Here is a 24,228-nt window from a genome sequence, read left to right as displayed (position 1 = left end):
CATTTAAAAAAAAAAAACATAGCTTTGGAATGTCAGACAGAGCCACCACCTCTGGAGTAAGAGGATTGAACACTGCAGTGCTGAAATAAGTTCTCTATTTCATGGGACAGTAGTTGCCATACAGTAACTTTCAGGCAGTGCTTCTTGCTCCTGTTCCCAATCATTAACAATACAAAATCTTAACATTACATTAGTGAGTAGCATTTACATTTAGGGATTGACACTTGAGGTTGTATCTGTTGATTTACAGATTTTCTTTTTTTGTGCTGTGTTTCTTCAGATCAAAATGATGACCAAACCCTTTGGAAAGAGCGGGGATGTGAGTGAGCTGGTGAGCTCCCTCGGCTGGCTGGAGGAGGACGATGGCAGCTCTCAGGATGGAGAGGAAAGCCATGGCCTGATTGTAGGGGGCCGAATCCACTCCTGCACAGAACTGGGCAGTGAGGATATGGAGGAAGAAGAGGAGGATGACGATAATGAGGAGATTGGACCAAATGGAGAACAGGCACCCAAAAGGAGAGGCCCTAAGAAGAAGAAGATGACCAAAGCAAGACAGGAGAGGTTTCGTGCCCGGCGAGTCAAAGCCAACGCCAGAGAACGTTCCCGCATGCACGGGCTCAATGATGCCCTGGAGAATCTGCGCAGAGTGATGCCCTGCTACTCCAAGACACAGAAACTGTCAAAGATTGAGACTCTACGGCTGGCACGCAACTATATCTGGGCTCTGTCTGAGTCGCTTGAGAGTGGCCAGTCCCCTGAGAGCAACGGCTTTGTAGAGATGCTGTGTAAAGGTCTGTCTCAGCCCACCAGTAACCTCGTGGCTGGCTGTTTGCAGCTGGGACCCACTCCAATAATGCTCAACAAGCTGGACGACAAGTGCGGAGGCCCGGGGATGGGCGGTGTGGGGGGTCAGGCTGGCCATCCCCTCAGCTACCCGTCTCCAGGCCTTCCCAGCCCCCCCTATGGCTCCCTGGAGGCTTCCCACCTCCTCCATATGAAGGGGTTCAAGGGGCCTGTATATGACAACCCCTCCCCTAACGAGTGCAGCAGCGGCACCCCACCATATGATGGGCCCCTCACTCCCCCACTGAGCATCAGTGGCAACTTTGCCCTGAAGCAGGAGCCCTCTCCCCGTGAGTCTGAGAGGAACTACACACACCACCCTGGCCACCATGCCCACTACCTCTCATCCCACCATTACCCCACTCCCATGACTGGCAGTCTACCAGGGGGGCCTCAGGGCCACCCACTTTTTCAAGCTTCCCGCTATGAGCTACCCCTGGATGTGGCCTTTGACTCCTTCACTCCCTCTCACTTGGTCGCCTCTCAGATGGGCAGCATCTGAAGTCTCACAGTGAACCGCTGAGAAGACCAGTGATTGATTCTGCTATAAAACTGGCCAGGCGAGAAGCACTGATCTTGAATGAACTGCTGTACAAATGATGGCCGTGGTAATGACTGTATAGATAAATGGTTTGCATTATGTTGTCTAGTACTCTGGGAGAGCACTGAATGCTCAGAGAGAGACTCATCACCTTAACTCAATCTACCTGATACGCACCCATAACCTTTAATATTTAATTTATTTTTTTTGTTATGATTGTTATTTGGATTCTAATTATTTCTGCAGAAGTTGCCCTCAGTTGTTACAAAATGACTAAAGATTATTTTACAAAATCAGATATCCACACTAAAGCATTACGCTGTTTCAAGTGAACAAAAACATGAGAACTTTGATAGATCTGCATGTTTGCATGTGAAAAAGATCCATCCAGTGTTAACCTAAATTGTGCACTGAGGCCTTCAGCCAATGCCCCCCTTGCCATAAGAAAAAGCAATGCATTTATTTATATCTGTATTTAATATTTATTTTGATAACGTCTTGTCCTTTTTATATTGTTCTCAGCACAGTTTTTATTTCAGTCTTCTTGGTTTTGTTGTCAGTCACTAGCAGCTGTACTGTATTTAATTTATTTATTTGAGGTCTTTCAGGTACTTCATTTGGTGTCATAAGTCTTTTTGTCATACTGTACTGTTGTAAATATTTTGCTGTTTCGCACTTAATTGAATAAATATTCTTATATTATATGCTATTTCCATAGTAACAATATTTGCCATGTGTTTTCTTCTGTCATGATGTAATCCCAAACTTACAATTTCAGTTCAACAAGTTTGTGCCTCCCAATATAGCTGAGAGTACTTTTATGCAGCTCCAATACATCAATTCAGGTCATTCAACTGAAAGTGAATGTGATGTTTTACATTAAAAAAAGATGTCATTATTGCATTTACATTGTGAGATACCTGGTAGTCCCCAAACTTTACTCAAGGCACCACAAGTCATTTTGATTATTTTCTGTGATTTCACAACAAATTCAAAATTAACTAAAGAAGTTCCAGTTATTGTAATTAATATTGAGAGGTGAATCAATGGCATCTCACGCCCTATGAAGGTTCCCGTACTACATTACAGTTTCAGGTGTTTTACTGAAGTCAGACAATATTGCAGTCATTAAGTACAGTTTTTTAAATTTAGCATGTATTGTCAGAACATCTCACAGTACGTTGAGATGAAGGCATAATATTGTATAAAACAACTCCAATACATTAACAATATAAACAAAAGGGAATTTCATATTTAATAAAAATATTATTCATGTTAAGTGGTTTCACAATAACGAAAATGGACAAACTAATTAAAAAAATAAGAAAGTTCCTGGAATATAGAAGAACTCTGTGGAATAGAGATCTGCTGCAGGATGTGTGAATGTGTTTGATGCCATTCAGAGGCTTGCTCTAGGGTTTCTATCAGGTCAGGCGGGAGGCTGTTGTGGGCCATGGGAAAACAGCTCTGGGGAACAGGTGAATGTGTCACAGCGGCTTTTCTGAGTCTCTGCTGCTCGCAGTCTCTCACACATGTCCCATTTTCCCATCTAGTTCATGCCAAAACACTGTAGGGCAAGTGTTCACTTTCAAATAATTCATCCGCATTAACTCAAAGAGAAAAGCACCAGATTTCTGTTCAGATGCAGCACGCCAACATAAATTTAGTAAATCAATTGGTCAGATGTTTTCTTTATATATTTTGATGATAAACTCCACTCACAGTATATCATAAAATCTTTAAGTTGAAAGAAGGAAGAGGAATATAATATTCTGATGCTGATTTCCAGATCAGCTCAAACTGGCACAGTTCCTAACATTTATATCACTCGACTGATGACAAAAGTCAGTTTTGACTTTAATGATTGCGTTGAAGGGCATAATTGCTCTTGAAATAAACAAAGAACAGGGTGGGAGAGCATAAAGATGAAGAGGTGAGAGCAAGAGCATGGTGTGTTCAGAGTGTGTTTATTATTGTGGCCCTTTAGGCAATTGTAAGAAGGGGAAGGTGCCTCAGAGGCTGTTGTCCAAGTGGACTTCCCCCCTCTTCAGCTACCTCTCCAAAAGGTTTGTCTTTTCCAGTCCAGGCAACAGTGGAGAAAGGCTGGATGAGAAAAAGGGAACGATTGTTTTACTGGGCGCCACTGGTCCATTGTGAACGCAGCCTGTTCTTTCTCTTGACCTGTGACCCGTATTGTTGTGCAGCTTCTCGTTTGGGGAGGGCCGACAGCTGGGGGAACTACGGGGGGGCTGATGGACAGCTGGGCCAATTTGAGGGGAGAGAGAGGGAGAAGAAAGTGAGAGCATGAGATAGAGAGAGGGAAAGGGGAATTTGGGGGGAAAAAGGAGAAGTGGAAAGACAAGGAAAGGCCAGAAGAGGTGACTAAGGTCCTTGCTCCCTATTCACAAGTTTGTCATCTGTGCTCCTGTGTGTCAGCCTTAGCATAGGAATGACACATAGCTTTACACACAGGCAGACATTTGGCCTGTGAGAAAGTACTGGCAGAGTTAGCTGGCGTACACCCTCTTTGTGTCTTTGCGGTTTTGTTACTGCAAAAGCGGTGGGGGCAGAGTATATGGATTATTCTCCTGAGTCCAAATACATGAGTGGGTGGATATAGAAATAATCCACATAAATTAACTTTGGATACACGATTACAAAACACAGATGCAGGATAGTCTCTGGAAATTTGGACATGGCTATACAGAGGTAGTTTGATAGTTACATGGAACAATTGACTAAAAATATAGAAAAGGTATGCATTTTATCATCTCAAATACATAGTTCAGGTTCAGTTTAATATTTTATATAACGGGTGCAAAGAACATTTATGACAAATGCTTGAAAAGAAATTGAAAAAGGGCACCAAATCCTGACTTTACAGTACAGGCCTCATATGTTTATCAAGTACCTCTCATCTACATATGATAAGGGCATGAAGAGGGTCTCTTAATGGGAAGCGAACACATGCTCCGTCATGCCATCTTGGCCGAGACGGCAGCCTGCAGAGCGCGACCTGTGGCTCATTCCCCTGAGACTCTGAGGTCAGGTCAGATATCAGCCCAAAGAGAGCGAATGCTTCAGCACTCCAACTTTTCACTCCTAAACGTTTGTGGTCTGTTTATCTATATAAGTAGTTTACAGTAGACGCCAACAGCATGAGTCCTAATGGCAAGATAAAATAATTAGTTTTAGTTATTTCATTTTGGTAGAGGATTTTGGTATCCCTGTTTGCCATCACTGCCAAACCAAAAACCATCTCAATCTGAGATAAGTTTTTAAAGTGCAGAATGAAGCTTGCTTCCTCTCAATCTCTTGTGTTTATATTTTAGTTTCTGTTTGCAGCAAAACTTAATCCACTGGCCAAACAAGAGTAGCTCCCACTAAAATGAAAAGGTCCTGATCCATAGGAGCTAGATAGGAGGGATAAAGCATTGTGATTAAGATTGTATTAATGGGGCCATAGGAGGCTGGAAGGCTTTAATCAGTGTCTGTGTGCCGGTAATCCCTCTGCCTTTAAGCTGGGGCAGACACAAGTGATCCCCCCATGGTTCCCTCCTCTTGGACCACAGTGCACATGCACACACACACGCCTCTGTGGGGGGCATAGAGATATGAGCGCCCAGGTTGAGAGGTGGAGCGCCCTGAAACGGAGACGCCCTAGACTTAGAGGAGCAGCTGGTAGAAGAAAGACTCAGGAGATGGATGGAGAAAGAGATGTGGGAAAAGACTGAAGAAAACAATGAGAGATGGCAAGGCTGGCATTATGAGAAGATGTAGAGACTGGGCTGGTCACGGTCAATATGGTGGAAGCAATTAAATATAAATGAATACTTTTCCTGAACCCAGTTCCATCCATCACCATATCCCATAAGACTTAATTATCATTTATAAACTGAACTAGTGAAACCGGAATAACATTAATTTCAACTTTAATAAATATCCAAGGATGGTTCTTAACGTCCACAGTTTTAATAAAACGCCACTGTTTTGACTGTTAAAAGTTTGAGGAAAGTGCCAATCATTTTGTTGAGAAATAATGCTAAAAGAAAATATGTGACAGCTTGCTCTACCGATGCAAGAGAAAAATAAAAAAAGATGTACGTGGGAGGGGAGGAAAGAGGGCAGTTCGCAGACTCATTACCTATGGGAATGGGTGTAAAAGGTGACATTGTGTGCATGAGGATAAGGGGTGGTCCTTCTCCTCCCAGAGTTTTCTGAGAGTATTAGGGTGTAGGAGTTAAAGAGCTTCTAATGGGATCTGGATGCTGTCGTGTTTACCCTGCCCCCCCCTCCCCTCCCCTCCTGCACGCCCACTGCATTGTGGAAGTTGCTGGGCTTCGGGACACCACAATGAGCTGAGTGTAGGGACAGATGGAGGTCCCTTTCGAACAGGGCACAAAAAACAGCCAAGGTAGGAGGGCCGTGGTGTCTGAGAGACCAAGCAGCCAGCATGCCCTACTGCAACTTCTCAAGAGTGGAACAAGACAGCAAAAAATAAATAAATTCTTAGCTGTCATATGTCTTTCCTTTAAGCACTGTTTATTAAGGGTTAAAGCAGGTCAAGCGAGAGGGTAAATGCTGATGTCATTCATTTAGGGCAGTGCACTGTATGGAGCATCAGAGGAGAGGGTTTGGTGATAGATGCTGATGAGAAGTATTGGAGGAGGGTAGAGGGAGGAACCGGACGCAGGAGCAACAGATGGGGCCTGATGGAAAGCTCAGGTTGTAAACTTTCTGTTAGTAACATCTGTCCGTTTGTCCATCTGCTGCACTCACTGTTTACAGTTTGTTTAGCAGAAACTCATTAATTAGAAAACTGCAGTAGAGGTCAATGGTGTGCCCTTTGTCACAGCATATTAATTAGATCAGAAAACAATCCATGTGCAGTAGTGCAGTGCCGATTCCTATTAACTTAATGACTAATACTAAATACGTTTTGATGCATTTATACTTGGAACTGCTAGAAAACTGGGGCAGGGGAAAATGTACAAAGCCAAGCTCCCACCTCAGTTATGATCCAATCAAATCAACAGTTTTGCACCATTCCCACAGATAAGCCCATCCATCACATCTGTGCCGCTCCGGGATAGAAGTCGTACCATGGCATTTTCTTTGTTCATTTCTGGAGTACACACAAATAAGTGGATTGACATGTGATGTGGGTATAAACCCTGATTAGAGTGACATTAGCAATTACTGTAAACGGGCCCCTTATAATCTATGTACTTGCATGTATGCAAATACCACACCACTTGCTTAACTTAAAGTCAAATCAACATCTCATGGGTGAACTGGATCTGGTAGAGTTGTTAGATGATCCTCTACATACAAGACAGCTACATAAAATGAATACTTTTGCCCATGACTACCAAATTTGAATGACCGAGGGAATATCTCACAACAGCATCAATTTGAGAACATGAAAAAAACAATTTCATTAGAAATGTTACATCAACTATGGGTATTTTACTTTTTGGGGCTAAAAATAGTCTCTTCAATTTGCTCTGCAGTGAGCGGATAAAGGAGAATTAAGCAGCTGATCTGGGCTCAGTGACCAGAGTGTTACATTAGACATTAATCCAGAACAGTGGAAGGTTGGAGAAGGGATAGCATCTTTTAATCCTGCACTCCATCCACCACCCAAAGCTCCCATTGTCCACAGGGTGAGAGACAGAAACTGAGCCCAACGTCCTCTTTTCTGATACATAAAATACATGAAAATCTCAAAACTTTACATCAAACTTTGGCAAATAATATTGGTGTTACACCTTTGTTCTTGAAATGCTAAATAAGAGTGGTGAAGCATTACAGTGTGACAGAGCTTTCCTGGAGTGTTCACTGCATGAGCACCTTTTCCACAATTTCCATTGTCAGCAGCAACATCCTTAAGGCTTTCCTAAATCTCAGTCCTGCTCACAGGGTTAGGCAAGTGTCCTGGTGAGCCCTCGGTGCACGCTGCCCCCCTATATGTAACAGATGTTACTGGGGCAACAGTTGGTATTGAAAGGGAGGGGCTTCAGGCCATCTGTCCAGGGTCAAGGTTTGAAAAATGTGGTAGAGATGGTGGCACGTTCAGGAAAATGGTAAGTATTTGCTTGAAAAGAGGGAATATAGCCCACATTGTAATCCTGGTCAATGTGTGCTTTCATTTCAGATTGCCTTTGTGAAGGTTTTGATTGAGAACTTCAGAAAGTGTCTGGGACATGGGAAAAACTGCAGCTTTAATGCAAAAGCACCATCTTGTGGTTAAACACGATACTACAAACAAAATTATATTCCTCAACTTTATTTATATATTAAACTGCCATTACATCAAAACTATTGAGTCAAGAGTATAGGCTTTTGCTAGACCCTTAAGATTAATGTGGCAATAAAAATCACAATATGACAGGAAGTTTGATATCAATCACATAGATTTAAGGCTGTCAAGTGTATGGTCTATGAGATCCCGCAAATTTGCCATCTTCTTATGACAAACCTTTCTCTGGAAGAAAAAAAAGCAGAATATGGAACAATCACTGCATAAGTATTTGAGTAGAACCTTAGTTCACTGCACACAATCTACACAGATAGTAGGGACACTCACAAGGTAAACCTTTAGCCTCTCCTTCTCCATATGAAAGAATTCAGCCACAGTCAGCTCAGTGAAGTCTTTCTGCATGGTTAAGAATCCACAGTTAGGGGAGCGTTTTATGTGTTCAGACCTGGGCAGAGAAAATGTTAAGGACAAAATGAATAGATAGCACACCAACATCTGAACGTGGCCCAAAAAGAAATGCTTTGTTATCCCGTTAATTCAGCTCAATCGAGATACAATCGTCTACAAAATCAAAAACACCAGAAAACTTTCCAAAAAGGTGTTAACCTGTAACCGATGTTATGTGGTAGCCAGCTTTCCTTTTCATTCTCTATTATGAAGTACTAAACATTAGAATCATAGGCAAAACAGTGATACAGACAAAAATAATCCCTTTACACTACTGGCATAATATACTTCAGTGACACAGTTTATATAAGTGAAGGTCTTGTCTATGTTTTTTCCTGTAAATCGGGTGCCACTGTTCCATAACATTGCACTCATAATGAGTAGGAAGTTCACTGGTGTCAGGTGTTTGACTTGGAGGGCAAAGGGATTTTGTCTGTTGTGGCGCTAAACCATCTGTTTGACATGTTGTAACTTGAATAAAATTGTATTTATAGTGCCAAATCAATGACAAAAGTTATCTCAGGACGCTTTACATATAGAGTAGGTCTAGACCACACTATATGACCTATTTATGATTTACAGAGACAACAATTCCTTCATGAGCAGCAGCAAGGCGCAATATCTATATATTTATCCAGCAATCCTGTGCACACAGTGCGAAAACCTTCCTTTTAACAGGCAGGAACATGGAACAGACCCAGCTTTATGTCAGACAGTGGGGACAGGGACAGAGAGAGAGACAGAGACAGAGAGACCTTTTCACATTGCACTGAAAAAAGGGAAGAAAAGCCTGCAGATTCATGAAAGCAACACACAGCAAAGTAACATCAAAGCAACATGTCAGCCAGGTCATTTCTGGGTTAAATAATAATAAAAATAATAATGATTTATTTTAAAGACTGGGACAGTGCACATTAACGAACATCAATATTTACATATCTCTGTAAACATGCCGGATTATAGCAAAGCTGCTGATTTGCATCCGTAGTCCCTAATCACCTCAGTAGCTTACCTAGTAGACTGAGCTCCTATAATATGAGCAACATACTCCTTGACATTCCGGGTCAAAAACCGGCTCAACACCTGACAACAACAAAAGACCTTCCTACCTATGCACAAAAAGGAAATAACACCCAATCTTTGATTTACAGCTACACATTTGGCTCCTAGAATAAGTCAGGTAAAGGTAAGGGGCTAAGAAGTTGACACGTTTTACTTACCAGGGATCATCATCTGGCTCCCAGCCCTCAAGCTCGATCAGACAGAAGAAACAGCAAGCAACATCAGGCTCATTCTCAGTGGGGCAATGGACAAACCCAGCCTTGGCCATCTGTAAACAAACAAAATAGCAACAGATGCCTTATGTCCAGCATACTGTAAAATACAAAACAAGCACTAAATTAAGGAACTGTATGATCGACAACTCGACTAATAAGACAAGTGCAAGAACAAAAGACCATAGCTGCAGGGAGATTAGTGTCAATGAGAATGAGACCAGCAGATGATCTCCTTTTGGCTCTTGGGGGGTTAGAGCTGCTAACATGGCATATAGTGTTGCTCATCAAGTGAGGTGTCAGCAGCCCATCCATCACGATAAGACTAGAGTGGGCAACGGGAAGGATCTGCTCACTGGACACCTGATGCAATGAAACTGAATCTGACACCTGCTTAACTGTGTATCACAAGCTGTCACAGCCTTGGGTTAAAGGCTGCAGTATAAAATTGCATAACTTGGGAGTGTAAACAAGCTTGCAGTACATAAATAATTATCAGTCATAGTCATGTCGGTTAAAATAAATTAGGGTTTTCTAAGAGCTGTCTGACATCCTGAGTAGAATTAGAGGAAACATCTCATGAGTCTGATCTCATGGCCCCTGTCTAACTTAGAAGTTTAGGTCTTCCTGTGGTGAAATTAAATATGAACTTAGTACATTTACTCAAGCACTGTAGACTACTTGAGTACAATTTTGGTTTACTTGTACTTGACTTGAGTATTTCCATTTTATAACACTTTATACTTCTACTCAACTATGTTTATTTGACAAAAATTGTTTCTAGACTTTGCAGATTCGGATTATTAATACAAATCAAATTATGATAGGTCTATATTATGGATTAAGATACTCACTGATAGGTAATAACTTATATCTTTTACTTTACATAAGCGTATATTTTCATGTACTTTTACTTAGCTCAAGAAAGATTTTGAAAAGCAATACTTCTACTAATAACAGTGCATTTTCACGCTGTATAGGCTTATTGCCATATTTACTTAAGTAACAGATCTGTGCCTACTACTTTCATTATAGGCAAATACCCCTCTTGATTAAATGCACTGCTACTGTAGCCTACCATGCCACCTTTCTTTATATTATAGGCTACAATAGGCAGGCATGGTTATTCGGCGATAACTAACTCATCCTATTTCAACAACAGTTAATCAGGAGCTGTCAAGACACAGCGGTCTTCTTACCTTTTCAGGTGTGCAGCCACATTCCTCTCTAAATGGCCAGTCTGAAAAGCTTTGTTCGCGTAAATCATGACTGTACATTTTGTCATATGAGTAAAACCTTATCGTCAATATATCTATGCTGGCCATATCTTCAGCAAAGAAACCCGAAACAGGCTTAACTCGATTTAATTCTCAGTGTGCTTGTCGATGCGTACATGTTGACGGCGCTTGCGTGCAGCTTCCACAGGTGCGTCCACTTTTGGCTGATTAAAGTTTGAGCATGTTCAAGGTGGGCGGGGCTCTATGAGGTCACCAGACTCCAGCTACAAGACGTCAAATCAGACACAGGTAATTCTCCTGAAAATGAAGGTTGAGACAGGATGAAAGGATAAACACACAGAAAACAGGAGCACAAGTAGACCTACTGTAGGACGAACTCCGAGTGCCTACTTTTTTTTTTAATTATAAATAAATAAAACATTCTTAAACGTTCTACTACTAGGCTACACCATGTCTCAGTAATTTCACATTTAAAATGTCAATTTAACAAAACTAGAACATACTGTAAGTTCATTAATATTTCCCTGACATCAGGACATTCCTCATATTACTAAATCAGGATATTTAATTTCTTAAACTAATTCTGCCTTTCCAAATGTAGCATACCAAAGGAAATAGGATCAGATTTTGAGATTTTGAAAAGTCTTTATGGTACATCATATACAGAATCATATCTCTTGTCCTTACATCTCTTGGACAAGGCATTATTTAAACAATAGCTCACGACAGGCTGTGATATTTTCAGGCCTCACAGCTAAGAGCCGCTATTAGGCCCGATGCAAATCTGATAACTGACTGGTGCAAAGGAATTCAACATCTTAGCGGTTGTATGTGGTTATTATACCACAGCCATGAACCGATCAGCTTGATTTGATCCACCTGTTTTATGGCTACATGCATTTTTATACCAATTGTGCAGAAAAACAATAATTCTGCAGCCCATCCGCTTTATATTTTTTAATCTTTGAATAGTAATCTTTTATTTTTCTCTTTATCATTTTTTAGTTTTACTGATATTTGGATCATTATATTAATTAGTTAATTATTATTAGGATATATTTAATTATATCTATATTTTACTTTATTGCACATGACCTTTTTTTTAGCACAACCTCAAGAATGCCATCCACCAAGCATTTCATAAGCATGTGACACATGGATTTTTTTTTCTTTCTTAGAAAAATCTAAAAACAAAGTTTAGCTGAAGATGTTGTGAAGCTTCAGATTCAGCAAATGGATGAACTTGGTTCCCCCTGTTGGCAATTGAGAGAAATTCCGGTATGTTGTTTGCTGTAGTGACTTTTTAAAGTAATTTCTCCTGTCTTGTTATGCAATGAACTATACATAAGAGGCTGAGTTCAAGTCTGTGATGAAGGTATCCTTATTGACGTTTCATGCTTGAGTATATTTTTTATGAAATGTCAAAGTTAACATAGACATAATAGCCAGAAAGTAATCTGTCCAATTTAATGGTTTGTGGTGTAAACTTTATTGGCATGTTTACGACTGTGAGAGACATGGACAGTCCTGCCACACACTGTATCCCTGTAACACTACCCCTCAGACCCCTGGGTGTCGAAATGTGCTTACAACTGTAAACTGCTGTCCTTTTCCCCTTCTAACCTTATCTTCCAGCAGAGTGCCTGCGGGGAGGTCTGAGACGCAGTGTGCCTGCTTATAAGGCTCTGAGTGTGTGATTTTTACACTGTATGTGTATCACACTCTAATAGTCGTCAGCGCTGAGGTGATGCAGTGTGAGGGCTTCTTGAGCAGTATGCCTGGAGTGAATTGGACTACATTTGATGTCATGTTACTGTAGCTCCAAGTGACCTGTATGGCGGGTGCCTGCCTTTAGCAGACAGTGCCAAATAACACCTAGCTCTGAATTTACACACATGTGTGTTACTGTTGTCACTCAGCATTCTTCCAAAGCTTTGAATTTCTTCGTGATTATTTTTCGTTGGTTCTCCCAACATCACTGCACCATAGCTGTAAGGTTTATCAGTCTGCTGGAAGGGGTAGTTTAGTATGTTGCAACAGTGAAATGTTTGCATAGTTGAGAGCAGTTGAGAGGTTTAATTGTTTCTTTGTTGCTTTCCCTATCCCAATGGGTCCTTTATAAGAGACAGTTTTGATTGTTAATTAATGCCAAATGGTGTACCACAAATCATCTTTTCATAGGTCGATACTTATCTTCCCCCTGTGTACTGTATCTCACTTTGACTCTCTATGCCTTCATTGACATTTGACTCTTCCTTCCCTCATAACCTTCCTGCTACTGACTTCAACGCTCTGCTCTCTTTCTTCTGATACAACTGCCCACTTAAGGAGTGTCTCTGTGTGTGAATGTGTGTGTGTGTGTGTGTGTGAGAGAGAGAGAGAGAGAGAGAGAGAGAGAGAGAGAGAGAGAGAGAGAGAGAGAGAGAGAGAGAGAGAGAGAGAGAGAGAGAGAGAGAGAGAGAGAGAGAGAGAGAGAGAGAGAGAGAGAGAGAGAGAGAGAGAGAGAGAGAGAGAGAGGAGAGGAGGTAACAGAGGCAATTTGTTTTTGGTCTCTATTTCCACATGTCCTTTACATAAGGCTATGTAGTTGTATGTTGTCATTGCGAATTAATGAGGATCTTTCTGGCCATTTTTCTTCTACCTGAAGAGCCCTGACCAGTTTCATGCTGTGAAGGATTTCATAGAGGACATAGTTGTTTCTCAGTGTGCCTGCATAGGTTTGGAGATCGGACGCACTCAGTAAAAGAAGGAGGACTAGAGGTGCAATCAATGTGGAGCACAGGTAAGAAAGGAGTCTATTACCGTCTACTGCTACTGTCTTTTTCCATTTAAAATGATGACTTTTTAAAACTCCCATCTAATGTATACGTGGTCAGTTGTGGGAGTTTTTGGTGCAATAAATATGGTTTGACACAGCACAAAAAAATACACAACGTACTGGACAAATTTATGTACAGTATGTAAGCAATTGATTCTTCATTCCTGACTCAAATCTATACATGTCCCTGTGGAGCTGACAACTGTCCTGACAGCTCCACCTGTCTCCTGCTGCTTGCACACCCAGACTTAACACTGCACATTTTAGACTAAGCCGTACTTATCTTGCATACTGTATGCAGGCTAAAGAATGGTTGTTTGTGTGGGACTTGTTCATGTTAATGTGTGCACCATTTGTAATTTGTTGTCTGAACAAAACAAGATAAAAATGAGATGTGTAATGTCTGATAAGTGTGTGAAGGAACATCAGGGATGTGGCTGACTCTTGACTTCCGTGGAGGTTTTTTTTTTTACATTTGCCACAGCACTCTTAGCTGAGGAATGTCTGAGCTATAGAAATAGACCAGGATCTATGGAGAAGATAATTGCTGGTAATTTGCTGTCTTCTAAAATACACGCGGCATTACAACTAGGAATGTGTTTTTGTCAAGAAGGAGCAGCATAACAGAATTGTGGTGAAATTTCAGTGAGTGTAAACTGCAACCAGTTATGGCACATGTGTGATATTAATGTGGTTGGAAAAAAAGACGCCCTGTCCTCTGGTGCTGGTGTAAAAATGTCAGGGATGTGTGAGAGTGTGACAGTCAACATCAAAATTCTCCATCTCTGTAGGCAGGCGTGGATTCACAGGAGCACACCCATCTGTGTACACACATCCTTGAATCCTCAAAAACCTTCAGTCTCCCTACTTCTTTTTCTCTCTGTGAAGCCTTATTGTCAAGGCATTTTCATCAAAAAGTATGTTGCTTAAGCAAACAATGTAAATCACTAATAAAATGTAGGGCTGCAACTAACGATTTTTTTCATTATTGATTCTTTTGTTGATTAATCAATGAATTGTTGATCACAAGGTGATGTCTCAGAATGTCTTGTATTGTCCAACTGACCTGGTGGTAGGAACCAGCGGTTGGTGTTAGTGACCATAGTCAGTGGACAGATCACAGAATTTTCTAATTTTCTACCCCTGCTAAAATTATTTCATTACCTAATATAACAAAGCAACCAGCTCGATACAGCATAGTTAGGTAACAGCCAGCAGGCTAACCGTAGCTTGCTTGATCACTAACCAGTTAGCTACCAGCACAAATGGAATCTAATTCCGTGGAAAACACTGCAGTTGTTTGATTAGAACATGAAATGACATTACTAAACGTTGAATACCACTTTAATACATTAACTCATCCATGAATGGTATTTTTATGATGGTTGTTTAACAATGGAGAGAGCTGATTTCACGCAACTTCTTAATGTCATCAAGATGTCTGTCTTTTGTTATTCTTTTGATTGAGAGACCCCTTGCAGCAGAAAATTACATATTATATGTTTAAATAAAGAGAGCAACACTCTCACTCACTTTTTTTTATTGTATAATGAAGCAAGAAAATGTTTTACATGAAGGAATGTCTTTGTTTATAACAAGCAGTTATATATCCACCAGTAAAATTGGAAAATTTGCCAACTGATTCCATCAGTAAGTAAATGAGGTAACACAAATCCCACTAAAGTTGTTACAATTGAAACATATGTATCTTGATTTATTAAAGACTTTCCTGGGGAAAAAAGAAACAAATGCACAGGAAACTGTAAAGCTGGCCACATTCAATTCACATGTTCACACCTGATCAATAGTCTAAATTTAGTGAGATGATTATCCCTCACAGTTGCAAACTGATATGCTCAAATGTCAGACTTGCAGGCTCAGGCCACTTCAAGGGGAATGCAGAGGTCCTTGGATTCACACTCAACTAGCTTGTTCTGTGCTATGCATGCTCTTAATGTAGCCATTAGATAAAGTCATTAGAGTGTGTGCCACGACAGGTGGCTCATTATTTGGTGATTATATAGAGATGATTCCTTTAAAGTTACCTAAAATTTCATATTCTATTAAGCTGTGATTTATAGTCTGGTAACTTTATTGAATGCTTTGCCACATTGTGAGGGGAAGTGCAAGTATGCTGATGTCTGGTGGTTGCCTTACCCCCTCACCTTTGACCTTCATAGGCAGTCTCTAAATGCACCACCACAGTGCCAGGAGACACCCAAAGCATGATATATGACCTAGGTGCTGACTCTGACTCTATATCAACAGCAATGCTTTTCATGATACCATGCAAACAAACTCTAAAAGGAGAAAAAAGGATGAACCCACATTTCTGGAAAGTCACATACTGCCTGCGGGCCCGGACTCATGAAATATGACTAGAATTTATGATCAACAGAAGTTGGATTTTGACACTGCGTTTGAGCTGTTCTGAGGAAGTGAGTAACAGTCTGTCCGGCAGATTTCAGTGAGTGTAGATTTACTGTTTTTCTTCTGCCAGGAAGAATGAAGAAGATAGATAATAGCATTATGTGGATGAAGGAGTTTGATGTCTCACGTCCTCAGGTTTGATAAATCTCTCACAGGCTGTTGCTGCACATTGGCAGATTAGTTCCTTATTAGTCCTTCATACTCAACAGTCATTCCTTTCACATTTGACCTGTTGTACCATTCAAAAATTCACCATTCTGCCCATAGAAACAGTTCCAGTAAGGATACTGGCCTCAGCAGCTGGCAGCTGACAGGCCATAAATACTATACCAGCTGAGCCTCATGTCTGTTTGGTTCCCTTATTTACCCCTGTGTGTGTTTACATGACTCTGGGAACATATTAGCCTCTCAGTTTACATGGGATAGTTTTCCAGACTGCTGCATAGCACCAGGGTCACTAAACCTGGAATATTTAGACAGATTCTCAGGGTCTAATTACAGAGAATTAATCCTGTGATGACAGGCTTACACCAGTAGAGGACAGCACATGTTAACCACTAACCACCATCCAGACTCAGTAAAGGTGTTTGGAATGTTCAATCAATCAATATCCTTTATTTAACCAGGTAATACCACTAATTGAGATTTATAACCTCTTTTCCAAGAGTGACCAGGTAAAGGCAGGCAGTAGAGAAGCAGAATGTTTACACCAAACACACGAGACACAAATAAAATACAGTCACATACTACAGGAAAACAAGAGTGGCATTACATGATTACACAGTGCAATCACAAGATCCAATTAAGCGTATTTCTCTGTCTTTTATAGTTGTCTTAAATTCCCCCAGAGCTACGAGATATGTCAATTTCAAGTCCTTCTGCACGTTGTTTCAGGTAGACAGGGCAGAAAACTCTAACCCTGGGGACCTGCATCTGTATGATATCCTGAGAATGCAGGCCATATCGGCTGAGGTTTCTACATGTGTAAATGCAAATGTAGGCTGAAGTCTAAGAATAGATTTATAAATAAAAGTCAGCCAGTGAGAGAGTCTACGGATATACAATGATGGACAATATGCGACTTCATATAAGGAACAGTGATGTACACGATAGCTGCATCTGGTAATAATACGCAAAGCACAGTGCTATACAGCATCCAATTTCTTTAAAAACTGATCAGGAGTGTTCATAAAAAGCAGGTCTCCATAGTCCAAAAAGGGCAAAAAAGTTGTGGTGATCAAATGTTTTCTGACTTGCAAAGAAAAACATGATTTATTTCTAAAAAAGAAACCCAATTTCATTTTCATCGTAGAAAGAAGTTTATGGAGGTGAAGTTTTAAGGACAGGTTCTCATCACTTAGAATGCCCAAGTATTTATAAGATGTGACCATTACAATTTCAACCCCATGAACAGTTGACATATCTAGGAAGGTAGGATGAAAGCTGGAAAGGAATATTGAGCTCTCTCTCTCTTGGCTCTTACACCATGAGTGTGTGTGTGTGTGTGTGTGTATGTGTGTACTCTTGTATCAATGACATTATGAGACCCCACCTTCAAACGTCCACTTCCAGACATTTTATAGTATGTAAAAAGGCCTGCTAGGCCTATGATGTATATGCCTATGTAAAAGTTTACAAAAAAGAAGGCTGGAAACACATCTACTTTTTCCCCCTCATTAAAAGTGAAGTCAGTAACCTTCTTTGAATTTCTTTTCATATTTGCTGAAACTGCCACTATATCCTGACAGCACAATAAGACAAATGATCTGTGAAAAAGTCATATAAGCTATCTCTACCTCCACCTTCTGCTCCCTGTCTGGTCCCAGCCCTCTCTGTGCGCTCCTTATGGCATCTGTTAGTTTCCACCGGGCCGACCAACAACAACCAGTCTCTGACTCAGTGTCAATGACTGCTCGTGAACTCCAATCAAACTGTGAAACTAGGCAGCGCTCATCAAATATAAGTCAAGAGTCTATTACTGCTTTGCCTATTTCCCTCATAAAGTGTTTTCAGAAACTTATTTTAGAGTACCACTTATCCATAAAATAAAAAAGTTAGTGTCTAAGTTGAGTCAAAACCAAGCACCACCCGCCGGCTAACCAGCTGGACAAACTTTCTCAATCAATCTAGGAGACAGGGAGCAGAAGGCGGAGGTAGAGCAACATGACTTTTTCATAGATCGTTGATTGTGCTGTCAGGATATAGTGACAGTTTCAGCATGAAAAAGTAAATTCTGGATCTCACGCCCTTCCAACGACCGCTGCTAGCGCTTGGTTGACCGGTGAAACAGCAGTGTGCAACTGATGGCTATAAGCATGGGAGAGATTCAGCCATACACGCTGGGTTCAGACAGGAGGCAGAAGTGCCAGGTAGCGCTTCCTTTCGGCACCCATGTTAACCATTTGGGCTGTTCAAAATGGTTAATGGTTAATGGTTAATGGCGCTATTTGCAGCAATGGTTTCATGCTGTCTAAACCCAACTGGCAATGGCTGACACTGCAACAATGATGATGTGTTTTTCTCTCTCTGTACTGACATGTCCGCTCTGCCCTGGAGGTTTCAGGTTGCTTTTACATATTAGACGGCAGTTGGCTTTGGAATCATGGCATACCAAATCAAGCTTCTCTGGGAAACGTTGAAATTGCAGATCTCGGAGCCGTGCACAGAATTTCCCCTTTCAGGCATTTGAAAACAACAAACTTTGCACATACATAAGTCAGTATTGTCAAGTCAGAAATTTTAAGGGAAATAACCTTCAGAAAATACATTTTGACTGCAGAGGAATTTATTAATTAGAATTAGGCTCACGTTAAACTTAGGTTAAAGGTCGGGTATAGGCCATATGGTTCATTGGGTCAAGGCAGGATAAGCCTCTAGGATGAGTGTGAGCCAATACACAAATACCACACACAAGTCTGTCTGTGTGTGTGGGTGGAAAGGTGGCTGAATTGTACAGCATGCACACAACACTGGACCTATTTTGACTCTTTCTCTTTCTCTTCTTTTCTTTTTTATCGTAACTATAATTCCCCATAGTTTCATTCATTAAGCATAGTGTCAATCAACAGGGGAAAAAAAATATGAGCCAACTTAGTCTAAGGCTACATTTAATATGTTTTGCCTGGTCAAAAAAGCATAAAAAAATTCAAACTTCAATAAAAAACAACATCATACTTGCTTCTTAGTTTTCTAAAATATAATCATGCAAGTATTTACTATGATGGTAAATATACATTGTTTTCTATTTCTAGACTATTGAGTAATTAATTCCAATGAATTGCTGATGTAACCAACATATTGTTTTTGGTCAGAGCACAGCAGGTGAGCTGAACATGCAGACATTGAGTATTTGTCTCTGATATGATAATAAATGGAAGGTTTAAACAGGGCAGTTCCTTAAAAGAAAATCCCGTTCCAACTATGATTTAAAGAGTTTATTATTATATTAGGAATTACAGACCTATAAAATACAGTGTAACCAAACACTCTATTGCTCCCCTGATTTAAAAAGGCATTTGTGAGTCAAGTAACTCCAGCAAGTCAAGTGGATGGCAAATTAAATAATGTTAGTTCATTATTCATTTAAGATATACCCCTAGTGGCTACTTAACACGTGTCCCCTGATGCGCGCCTATCCAGAGGTGCTAGAGGTCCACATATCATCCTCGGAATGATTGATCTGTATCCAATGGCAAACGGAAGAACTTAATAGCCCAATTTCCTCCTGTGTTTTCTTTCTCTTCTTCCTGTTTCTCTCGATCACCCCTCTGCTAACATACCTGCCCAAAAATGCCACCTGTCCTCCCCCGAATGGCCTTCACCCTGCCCCTGTCTCCTCACTACTCTCCTCTGCCCTGCCCTGCCCTGCCCTGCCCTCCCTCCCTCTTCTTACCTATAGATGATACAGAATCTCCATGCTCCGATTTCACCCTCTCATCATGACATCCATTAAAGTGGCGCTGGGCCCTGGGCCCCCGTTGGCTCGACAGCACATTAGCACTCGGCCCATTGAACGCCAACAAGGACCGGCTCTGAATTATTGATACCAACACAACTAATGAGGAAACCCTATCTCAGCTCTTTTGCTGACACACACACACACACACACACACACACACACACACACACACACACACACACACACACACACACACACACACACACACACACACACACACACACACACACACACACACACACACACACACAAACACAATGCTCATGGAAGGACTTGCACGCATAGCTGTATTGATGATAACCCTTGTTCCAGCTGCTAGTGTCCCATTTTCAAAAACTAATATTCTCAGCGCTCAGTCCATTTCCTGCAGACTCTATGTGTGTTTGCACGTTTGATCCAAAGGGCCACAGGCTCAAATTCCTTTTCTAATCTATGTGTTTGTCTTCTTTTTGCACTATAAAATGTTCGCTCCACATCTGTGAGCTCATTATTGTATGAGTATAACTGCATATTTTTATGGCTTCGTGCAGTGGTGACCTTGGTGGTGGTTGTGAAAATGGGGGTGAGGATTTTTCGTGCACCTTCGTTAAGAGCTGCCACATGTTCCGTAACACCAGCAGCTTTTAAGACAGTGTATTGGTGTGGGTGTTTGCAGCCCCTAAATCAACCAATGTTTACATACAATGGCTTAAATGTGTGCAGTGGAGCTGTGTGCAGAGAGGTGAGGTGTCAGCCAGCCTCCTTAGTATTCACTCCAGCACCCTGTGACTCACTGCCTCAGCCTGAGATTGTGAGAAGGCAGGCGGGGGGAGTAGAGATAGAAAAGGGAAAGAGAAAGAGAGAGCAGGACAAGACAAGAGGAGGCACTATGAACATCAGGCAGCATTTTCTGTCGCCCCAGGCTCACGTGTTTGCATCTGTGTGTTTGCAAGCATACCCGCCCAAGGGGATTAATTTTTTGACAGCTTTGTTGAGCCTTCTCTTTAAGCACTGAGCTTCTCAATGACATTGTGGCTGTGTGATTTTCAAAAGTCTCTCTCTGGCTATCTTCACAGGAGAACTGCAGAAAGAGAGAAAGTAGTGCTTGGACATGACAGCAGACGCTGTTTGAGTGGTTTTGTGGTGTGGAGGAAGTGGACCATAAGAAGCTGGCTGTGAAGCTCCTCTTCAATTAGTGGCTGCATTGCTATGGTCCACAGTTTAATTCTCTGCAGCCCTTTCTCCTGTGTCCGATTCTATCTGTCTTTGTCTCTGCTGTGTTCCATCCTCCCGGTCGTCTCTTCTTGTCACCCCACGTCTCTTCATCCCTCTGTCAGTTTGTATTTAGTTTAATCTCTACCCCTCCTTCTTCTGCTTCCTCCGCTCTGTCGCTTTCCATTTCATCTCTCCTTTTTGCTTGCTACCCCCTCCACTCCACTCCCAGTCTAAATTCCATCCCTTTGACGAAAACACAGTGGTTGATAAAATGTTTAACCTTGCCTAGGCAGGTTAAGAGATCGAAGGAGAAAAAAAAGGAGAAGGACAGAGCTACAGAGATAAAAGGTTAATCCTTTAACAAGTCCTCATACACGTGGAGTCAAAGGACAGAGAGAGGAGGTTAAACAGCAAACACAATAAACAGATGTGACAATCAAGCTCTCTGTCAGGGGAGAGATGGGTGAGACAAATATGGCAAATGAAAGGGAGAAACAGTGATTGGGGGGGACGGCATTTTCAGTCAAGCGCCGTCTCTCCTTCATGACTTCCACTCTGCATGATGACAAGTGTCTGCTACTGTTTCTATTGGTCGAGGCTGCCACCAATCGGAGCGGAGGCATGTAAGGTGCCTTTAGGTTATACCCAACCCCAAAAACAAGAAAGCAGTGAGAGAGAGAGAAAGCCAAAGTGGGAAGGGGAGTGTGTGTGTGTTTTACTGAGAGAGACCAAAGCGACGTTGACTTTACGGTGCATTGAATTCCTTCCCTCTGAAGCTCCCTGTGAAATGATACAGTTAAGAAGAAATTGCTTATCAGCTGTTTGTTGGAGACCACTGCAATTCCTCCTGCTGTGGGGAAGAAGATCTTGGCTCTGTACCCTTTCCCTGTGATTGGCTGTCACACTTTAGGCTCCCCCTCCTCTCTCTGACTCCCCTCTTCTCTCTCTCTCTCTCTCTCTCTCTCTCTCTCTCCCTCTCTCTCTGCTACCAACCCCCTCCATACTGCCTGTCTTACCTGAGCCACAACTGCAGAAACGCTGGACCCCCCTCCTACACACTCTCACGCTTGCTCTCTCTCTCTCTCTCTCTCTCTCTCTCTCTCTCTCTCTCTCTCTCCCTCTCTCTCTCATACACACACTCAGCTTTTCACCTGGAGAGGGCAGGCGCAAGGGACGGCATGTGCAGCAGCAGCAGTCTCTCCCCACATCTAGCGCTGCCTCTCTGAGTTGCCCCTTTCTGGAGAGTGGAGAGGAACTCTGAAAAGAGATTTTGGAGCCATTGTCCCCTTGGCAAAAAAGCAGGCGAGACGGGGGGCAGTAAGGGAGCACTTGTCAAGCCAGGGACACCAAAGGCAACACACACATCATGATTTTGGGTGAGTTGTCGCTTTTTCGTGCAAGGGATTTTTTTTTTTTTTGGAGAGGTCAGTCATGTTGTTGGATCACTAATCCCTACTTAAACTTGGCCACCAGCAGCTCTTTATTAATAGTGTGCTGGGCTCGGTTTCCATTCCACACAGACATCTGTCAATACTGAGCACCGGGATGAACCTTTAAATCATGGTTAGTGCCTGTAATTACGATAATAGTGTGCCATTAATGTGACAGGTGCAAGTGATGACAGGGAAGGTCAAAGTGTTTGGAGCTGGACTGTATCATTGTGGACTGTTTGGTCACATGACCAGGCTCCACCATTCTCATGTCCTGCCAGAAGAGATGAAGTGACAAACCTGGTGTCATACCAACCTACTGATAACTGATTAAATGCACATTTATACAAACACATACACATTTGTAACATTTGCTTCTACCTAACCTATCTATATAACCCTGCTAACCAATGATGAGCAAACAGGTCATCACATAAAATGCCATTTTTCAAAGGAAAACATAAAAGATTCAACACTCAGCTTGCAGCACAGTGTAGCTTTTAGTTATTATACAAGGATGTTCTGTTCTGAGTCAGCCAGCACTTTCTTCTTTAGTATTCTGGTCTCATAGTGGCCATGTTTGAGAAAGGGGATTCTGTGTGGTCTCTGTGCTCCACATAGTCAGTTTGTACATTCATGCAGAGGATGGGAGCTTGCCACTGTAAGTCCAGCGATATGACTGATCCTGGGTCTGCTGCTGTGTGGATACAATAGGAAGAACGTGTATGTGCATATTTTTATAAGCAAGGCAGCGCGTGTCAGCTTGTGAAAGTGTTCTAGACTCTTCTAATTTGCCTATGTCTGTGACTGTGTGAGCTTATTTTGTGTGTATTTGTTAAAGTGTGTGTGTGTTGCTATGTTCTCTGCGGAGAAGCCACTTTGTGTTAACGCATGCCTGGACTGATTCAGGCGCAGCTCTGCTCCTCTACTCTCCCGGCAGGCATGTTTTTCAAGCAGACATCTCTAATGATTATAGGGAGTCATGTAGTCTGAGGTGTGCAAGTTTGAAGTGTGCACTTTGAAGGATTCCCGTGAGCTAACGGCTTCAGAGCAAGTCAGTAAAGTTCACGTCTATGAGAACTTCTCACTTTAAAGTTTTCTTTCATTTGTTTTTTGCCACATTTCCAATTTCTGCCGCTGTTCAAAAGGGAACAATAACCTTACTTGAGACTCATTTAATAGTTAGACAAGCACCGTCATGATCAGGTTGCAGGTGGTAGCAGCTCCCGTAAATGATATTTGGCCAGGACGTGCTCTCAACCACAGCTGTCTCGCGATAACAGTAGGAAGACTTGCTTATGAGCATGATGGTTTGAGCTGAGGGTACTTATTACAGTGCGTCTATTTTAACTGTTAAGCACTTTGCGGTGAGAGTAATAAAACATGGAATGTGACTTCTGAACAGCAATTCCGCTTTTGCAGGAACACTGAATACTGTCACTATCAGCTCACAGCATGTGTGGTTGGTTTTCTTTTTCTTTCTTTTTATTTTTTTTCTTAATAGTGTTTAAACAGTGATAGTGTACTGTAGCTTGGATATACCCAGTCTATGTTTTGCATCACATCTAATGGTCCATAACATCCTCCTTCACACTTGTCAAAAAAGCAGACCTAGACTGCTCCTCATTAAGTTGTCACTCAGATAGGTATCTTTCATTATTTCTGCCTGAACATTGAGATTCTTCAGTGCCTAACATTCTCCTCCATTTGGGTGATGATGTGGCTGCTGAGCGATTTGACATTTCTGGCTTTCCTCCTTTGAAAAGGGTAATGTCATTGTAATGACCTTTGCA

General features: G+C 41.7%; 3 protein-coding genes across 3 annotated transcripts in view; 2 read left to right on the top strand and 1 right to left on the bottom strand.

Annotated features, from left to right (window-relative positions):
* Nucleotides 1-286: 286 nt before the first annotated feature.
* Nucleotides 287-1,345, top strand: neurod4 (neuronal differentiation 4; the record flags this gene model as incomplete). The annotated part of the gene is made up of 1 exon (XM_083920953.1): nucleotides 287-1,345. The coding sequence occupies one exon, from the start codon at nucleotides 287-289 to the stop codon at nucleotides 1,343-1,345; it is 1,059 nt and encodes a 352-aa protein (XP_083777079.1).
* A 6,448-nt stretch (nucleotides 1,346-7,793) lies between these two features.
* On the bottom strand, nucleotides 7,794-10,692 carry birc5b (baculoviral IAP repeat containing 5b; the record flags this gene model as incomplete). The annotated part of the gene is made up of 4 exons (XM_083920532.1): nucleotides 7,794-7,871; nucleotides 7,974-8,091; nucleotides 9,314-9,423; nucleotides 10,567-10,692. 4 exons carry the CDS (start codon nucleotides 10,690-10,692, stop codon nucleotides 7,794-7,796), a joined length of 432 nt encoding a protein of 143 aa, XP_083776658.1.
* Nucleotides 10,693-22,217: 11,525 nt separating this feature from the next.
* The window catches only part of znf385a (zinc finger protein 385A), a 59,100-nt gene continuing 57,089 nt past the window's right edge, over nucleotides 22,218-24,228 (top strand). Inside the window, exon 1 of the mRNA XM_083920613.1 lies at nucleotides 22,218-22,381. Coding sequence (XP_083776739.1) covers nucleotides 22,372-22,381 — 10 coding nt within the window. The 5' untranslated portion in view covers nucleotides 22,218-22,371. The remainder of the gene's footprint in view (nucleotides 22,382-24,228) is intronic.

This window comes from Echiichthys vipera (assembly GCF_963691815.1).
Source record: "Echiichthys vipera genome assembly, chromosome: 9".
Classification (NCBI taxonomy): Eukaryota; Metazoa; Chordata; class Actinopteri; order Perciformes; family Trachinidae; genus Echiichthys; species Echiichthys vipera.
The sequence above is the reverse complement of the archived record's forward strand: the minus strand, read 5'-3'. Positions and strand labels throughout refer to the sequence as shown.